The 6,915-nt window shown below is 32.7% G+C and overlaps 1 protein-coding gene across 1 annotated transcript; it reads left to right on the top strand.

The window, feature by feature from the left end:
• Nucleotides 1-209: 209 nt before the first annotated feature.
• On the top strand, nt 210-4,734 carry LOC139873417 (tobamovirus multiplication protein 1-like). Its single transcript, XM_071861347.1, has 11 exons — nt 210-493; nt 882-972; nt 1,055-1,107; nt 1,396-1,488; nt 1,619-1,690; nt 2,155-2,227; nt 2,321-2,366; nt 2,470-2,533; nt 3,111-3,164; nt 3,244-3,321; nt 3,482-4,734. The coding sequence occupies exons 1-11, from the start codon at nt 311-313 to the stop codon at nt 3,572-3,574; spliced, it is 900 nt and encodes a 299-aa protein (XP_071717448.1). The 5' UTR covers nt 210-310; the 3' UTR covers nt 3,575-4,734.
• Nucleotides 4,735-6,915: the final 2,181 nt, after the last annotated feature.

Raw genomic sequence — 6,915 nt, 5'->3', positions numbered from 1 at the left:
ATTTTATTTTTTTTGTCATAAAATATTAAGAAAATTATTATCTGGAGTAGTACAAAACAACAGGTATATTTTGTTGTCTGTTTTCATTAAATTAATTTTTTATTAATGAATTTTATTACGTGATCTGAGAGACACGTGTAAGATCGAGACACGAATATTATTCTACGTGTCCTGCTGCTCCGCCTTCATCATCGCTGTTAGACCTACCCCCCTAATCTCCTTACTTCTGTTCCACCTTTTTTATCTTAAATTTATTTTATTAAATTAATAACTTTATTACATCAAAATCAAATCTCAATCAAATCAATCAATGGCTTCTATAAGTAATAACAGCAGAGGGTGGTTAGAATTCATATCAGGTGGAGATACACAAATTTTAGGTTTAAATTTATTAAATGAATGGTGGAATGGAATTGATGAATCTCAGAAATGGCAAGATGGCGTTTTTTACGCTCTTTGTGCTTTTTATGCACTCGTTTCTTTAATTGCTTTGGTATGTTTCCTTTTATATCCAATTAATTAATAATTAATAATTAGATCTTGACTCTGAAATTAATAATTTTGATGATATATGCCTTTTTATATCTGTTTGTTTCTTAGGAAAATAGTGGTTCCTTGAAAATGATATTTTTTGTTAGATTTCAAGTAGTAATACAAGTTTCTTTAAGCCTTCACAAAATGAACACTAAATTTCTATATTAAGCCTTTGTATTACATAATTCACATATATGTTGTAAAGGGGCTCATTGTAAGCAATTCGAACAGATATGTTACTTTGTATCTTGCTGGTTTATAAATTTTTGATTGTTTGACTTGGACATGGTAAGCGTACCAAATACAAGTTTGCGTATCTAAGTGAATGATTATTACCAAATATGCAGGTGCAACTTGTACGTATTCAAATGAGAGTACCAGAATATGGTTGGACGACGCAAAAAGTTTTCCACTTGATGAATTTTGTGGTCAATGGATGTAAGGTTGCTACTTATTTTCTTCATTTCTGGATGACTTAGGTTTGCCTGAATATTTGATGCTATTCGTATGCCTTTTACAGTAAGGGCCGTTCAGTTTGGCTTTTATTGGAGGTTTTTCCACGTAAAACCTAAAGTAAGTTCCTGTTCTAGATTTACTCAGACTCTACTTAATCAATTTTCGTGCATTGTAGTAAAAATCTGAAGAACACTTTGGCAGCATTTAACCCATTTGACCTGTTAAGCACGTTAGGCGTGTTTCATTTGGATAGTTTTTTTTTTTTGTGACCCATTTGGTCTTCTATAGATAAAGCTTAACCAAAAATGGATTCGTTTTCTTGTAAATAAGAGTAAATGGTTACCTCTATATAATATATTCATTTGGACTTTGTATGTTAATGAATATTATGTTATTGTGCTACAGGTATTAGACATGATACTGCTGGATCTTCCTGGACTACTGTTTTTCTCAACGTACACGTTACTTGTGTTATTCTGGGCAGAGATATATCACCAGGTATTTTCATTTTCGGATCTTGTTAGTAGTTGCACATGTTTAATCGTATTTCATTAATGGTAGAAGTAAATATCTCTTTTTGTTGGTGTAATCTTTAATCTGTAATGCAATACTATTCTTTGAATTCCAGGCAAGAAGTCTTTCAACTGATAAACTTAGACCTGCATACTTCACCTTAAATGGAGTCGTATACTTCCTTCAGGTAATATGATAGGTCGCAGTTTCTCGTTTACGTTGCTCGCGTGTAAGTAAAATTTGATGTTCCGACTCTTTTGGGTTTAATAAAGAAAGGAAGTGTTCGATTTCTGAGATGGTTACATAAGTGGTAATATTGACCAAGTTTCCTATGTGTGGGTAAATTGTGACCTGAACCGTATTTTTTGCATACATTTTAGATCGTGGATTTATTTAAAAGAACAGATAATTATAATAATTGTATTAAATTTTGTAATTGTAGTCCATACACGTCGTTTATTGTATCTTGAAAGTTGGACATAAGGTGTTTCGTGTCAACCCGACCCAAATCAGGTTTGACATGTTACCCAATCCGTCGACCCACCGAATTTGCTACTTTTACAGCTTATTAAGGAGAGTGGAAGCTCCATATTTGATTTGATCCATGTTAATATATTCCGCTTATTTGTAAACTTGCACACTGTTTTTTAGATTTGTATCTGGATGTATATGAGATTCAGCAAAACTGCTGTTGCCGTAGAACTTGCGGAACTCTTTTTCTCACGTAAGAATGACGGTGAATTGCTTGTCAGATCATGAATGCTGTGTTATTACAGGATGATTATTAGGTTCATATTTCGTTTTTTTATGTCTGCAGTTATCTCACTTGCTGCTGCTGTAGGGTTTGTTGTGTATGGTGGCAGGTAATTATTTAATAAAACTGAAGAACATACGATCTATATTCTTTTGAAATGTTGCTTTCTTTCTATATTTTGGGTTTATATAGAACTTGATTTTCTGTCGTAGGCTATTTGTCATGCTTAGGCGCTTTCCCATTGAATCTAGAGGCCGTCAAAAGAAGCTGTACGAGGTTATATCTCTACTTATCTCTCTTATTTGTCTTGTTATAATTACTGTTCCAATGATTATCTAAGCTTTTACTGAAGACAAATTAGGAGGTTTTATCACTAAAGATGACTTTGTGTCACTAAAGATGACTTCTTGTCATTAAAGATGAGATTTTGGGCAACTTCTAAGTTGCAACCCATTGGATCGGTTCCTCATTTAGATGAAATATTCGACTTGATCTATTGTTTTGTTTGAGATAACATACAACCCAAATCAATCTGTTTGTGAATAGATGGGTCAAAACTTGTATCCTTTTGTTATAACTTCTGAGTAAATAATGTGTGACGGTACATATGGTAAGTAAAAGCTCTTAGGTGTAAACTTTGATTAGTCTCTTGCCAGTAAAATCATCTTGTTAGTGAATTATTTTCTCAAAATTGTTGTCGATTGAAGTTTCCCCATGTAGCCAAAGTTTTGACCTTTTTCTTAGAGACATCCGAAACTAAAATGTGGAATGTTTCCCTCATTTTTTGTAGTTTTCATATCTTGAAAAGTGAACAATTTTGGATCTTGATCATTTATATGTGGGTTTTTAACAGGTGGGATTTGTGACAGGAATATGTTGCACTTGTTTCTTAATAAGATGCGTTATGGTACGTTCAATTAACTCACAAGATTACATCGTCTAGCCGTGTTCCTCTACTTATCTACAACTTATGATTGTTTCAATAGGTGGCAATCGCTGCTTTTAACAAGAGTGCTGACATGCATGTCTTGAATCATCCAATTCTTGATTTTGCCTACTACCTGGTAAGTTCATTTTATACCCTTCTTGACCATGATCACCGAATAGTCTAATAGTCTATCTTAAGTTGCTATTTCAATATTTTGGTAGTTGTATAATAAAGAAAATGAAAATGAATGTTTTATGTGTTGGCTTGCACCAAATCCTTATATTTGTCTTTTGCAGATAGTGGAAATTTTGCCATCTGCGCTTGTGCTTTTTATCTTGCGAAAGTTGCCACCTCGACGAGTATCAGATCAGTACCATCCAATCAAATGATCTGCAAAATGGTACTTCGACTTTGGAGGGTCAAAGCCAATGCGGCATCAAGTTTTCTCATCGTGTGATCTCTCCCTACCTGTTCCTTCTCTCTCACATATACACACCTCTATTCTCTCCATGTATATCCTTTCGTTTGCCTGTGATGTAAATTATTTATTTATTTATGGTTTGAGTCTTTCTCATGAGAATAAGAAACGTGCATCCGATAAATGTCTAGTAAACAGTGTGAGTAATAGAGAGGAACCTCTTTATGATGTGTTTTTTGTACTTGTTCTTGTTTGAGTTACATTGCCACAAAGTGGTGGGAACCTCTTGATTCGACCATGAACATTTTCATTAAGTTGTTCACCATGAACATTTATGTATTGCATTAACCCATAAGTTTGTACTTGTTCTTGTTTGGGCCTGTATGTACATTCCCAGGACGACAATGTGGTCTATCATCTATGCCTCCCTTGTGGTCTTTAGAGGAATTTAATTATTTTAAAGATTTGGTGGCTTTGACCCAAGAGTATCTCTCCATCGGTTTTCATGTTTAATTTGCGTGTTAGAATATTGTTGGCCATTGGTCTAGGTGTCTAGCGGTATGAAGGTGTCTCTCCGATCATTAGTTAATGGTAAGGACGTTTGGGTTTTTAAAGTTTGCTTCTTCCAAGCGTGGCGGTCTAGGTCATTTTGCTCGTGTGGAAGTGATATTGCGCAAATTACATGTACTTCTGTTTGAAACAACTATTCTTATTATTAAGGTTTCACAAGGTTTTAGAGAACTATCGGCGTTTATTTGGTTGGAATGTTAATTCCGGACATAAAATGTTGATTTGGAGCATTGAGATTTGATATTGTCAAGTTTTTCAGCTCAAAAGGTGATTAAACAGATTCATATTTCAGCATGAGGTGCGGCATACCATACCAGTTTTCAGTCCAAATTTGTTTCGAGAGTTCCAGATGCGGGGCACCAGATTGCCGGGATTCATAAGAGGTGCGGGGCACCATATGTCAGCATTGCTGAAAGACGCGTTTTAAAGGTTTTTATCATAACTTTTACGAACTCGTTTCAAAGCGGACCAGAGGCTATTTATAGTGTTTGCGGGCCCTTTTTTATAAATTTTAAGCGATTGTAACATCTAGATTGAAATTGGATTAATTATTTGTACTTTTGGTTTTCATTTATTCTACTGATTTGGATATGAATTCCTTTGTTTTCATTTGTTTGTTTGATTCTCTCATGAACATGTTAGGCTTAACCTCGTGTTTGTTTAGATGTGAAGCTGTTAAGGTTGAATTGTTCTATCATATCTTATGGATTATTATGTTTGAATGATTTATATTAATTAGGTTTAATCAAAAGAACCGTTATTGTGATTATTTATTATTTTAATTCGTTTACATATATTGTTGAACTGTTAATGTGAGTTGGTTAGTAATGGTATATCCTATGGGGTACACGTATATAAACATCATTAGTACAACAAATAAGCACTTGAAACGCACAAAAATATCAATAGATAGCACTTTTAATTATATAGCCGTTCAACGTTTTCCGATCATAACAGGCCCCTCAGCGTCATGCGTAAGCCCTGAATGCAGCTTCTATGCTTAAGCCCTTAAAAAAGCGCATGAGCATCACACATGCCGCGTCACTCAGCGTCAAGCTCAAGTCTGATCACACAAACTTTGCATAAATCAATCAATCATCATCTGACACGTGTATCCAACAATCACTGAGGATCTGCGCCTAGAACTGGGTCTCCACATTACATCATTCAGTAACCGGTGGCAGAGAGCACACTTTCTCACTCACACATTACTTTCACACAGTACTTTCTCACTCTAAGCTTGCAACCATGCGATTGCACTTGTCTCCGTACGGATGCATTCCACATCCGTGCGTCTACACATACAGAATATAAGTTAACAATAAATGCATATAATTGATTGTAATCCAAATAGGCAAATAGTAAACGTAATAAACCAACAATCAATCATCCAAAGTACTTGCAATGCTCATAACACTCACGAATATAGCAAAATGAACTATGAACTTACATTATGCACTAACAGAGTATCGTTAATTTTTTGACAGATTTATAACTTAGAAGTAACGATACTCCTCTTTTTGATTGACATTTGATAAAACAATCTTTTAAGGGTGTGTTTGGATGAAACTAGCTGGAGCTGGAGCTTATGAGCTAGTGCTGGAGCTTATTTTTAAAGCTAGTAGATGAAGTTTATTATTTTTATAAGTGTTTGGTAAACTAGCTGGAGCTTATTTTTCAGTTCATAAGCTCTACATTTTTTCATAAGCTACTAGAAATAGCTTATTTTTTAAGAGCTAATAATTTTCATAAGCTTAACTTTTTATGTCTATCAAACAAAATTTATGACTGGGAGCTTATTAAAATCATAAGCCCAAGCTTCAATAAGCTTCCATAAGCTCCGAGAAGTTGTGTGTGCAAAACACACCCTAAGTGTCAAAATAAGCATAACAAACATAAATTACATAAAAAAAATTGAGGTAAAAAGGTTAAGTTTTAATTAAAAATGAGGTAAAAGTTACACTAATGGTCCCTGTGGTTTATTGTAAATTACGTCACTCGTCCCTATCTCTTAAAAGTTACATGGTTCGTCCCTGTAGTTTTAAATATCAACGGCGCTGGTCCCTGTGGTTTATTGTAAATTACGTCGCTCGTCCCTATCTTTTTAAACTTACATGGTTCGTTCCTGTGGTTTTAAATATCAGCGATGCTAGTCCCTGTGAATTATTATTATTATTATTATTATTATTATTATTATTATTATTATTATTATTATTATTGTTATTATTATGATTATTATTAATTATTATAATTATTATTATTGTTGTTGTGCATTATTATTATTATTATTATTATTATTATTATTATTATTATTAATTATTAATTATTAATTATTATTATTATTATGCATTATTATTATGCATTATTATTATTATTATTATTATTATTATTATTATTATTATTATTATTATTATTATTATTATTATTATTATTATTATTGTTGTTGTTGTTGTTGTTGTTGTTGTTATTATTACATAATTCTAATTGCATCTCTAATTCTAAATTAATTTGAAATTTTCTATTTTCTTAATTCACAATCTTGCAACATAGATACATAATTCTCGTTATTGATCAACAAATGTATTTTAATATATTAATCCATTATTTACGGTTTTATCATTTATCTATTTATTATATACTCAGTATTTTAGTATATATCTTTACACGTTAGTGTAATCCTAAGTACAGTTAGTTTTGGTAAATCAATTGTAAATTTTTGGTTATTGCACTATTAGTCTAAAT

The sequence above is a fragment of the Rutidosis leptorrhynchoides genome, chromosome 10 (assembly GCF_046630445.1).
Source record: "Rutidosis leptorrhynchoides isolate AG116_Rl617_1_P2 chromosome 10, CSIRO_AGI_Rlap_v1, whole genome shotgun sequence".
In the NCBI taxonomy this organism is placed as follows: domain Eukaryota; kingdom Viridiplantae; phylum Streptophyta; class Magnoliopsida; order Asterales; family Asteraceae; genus Rutidosis; species Rutidosis leptorrhynchoides.
This window is presented reverse-complemented; position numbering and strand designations above follow the sequence as displayed.

What these genes read in the sequence shown, in the direction of transcription:
- LOC139873417 (XM_071861347.1), top strand. Translation starts at nt 311, where the DNA reads ATGGCTTCTATAAGTAATAACAGCAGAGGGTGGTTAGAATTCATATCA. An exon ending in TGCGGAACTCTTTTTCTCAC is followed by an intron (nt 2,228 to 2,320) that starts GTAAGAATGACG and finishes TTATGTCTGCAG; the next exon opens with TTATCTCACTTGCTGCTGCT. An exon ending in TTGATTTTGCCTACTACCTG is followed by an intron (nt 3,322 to 3,481) that starts GTAAGTTCATTT and finishes TGTCTTTTGCAG; the next exon opens with ATAGTGGAAATTTTGCCATC.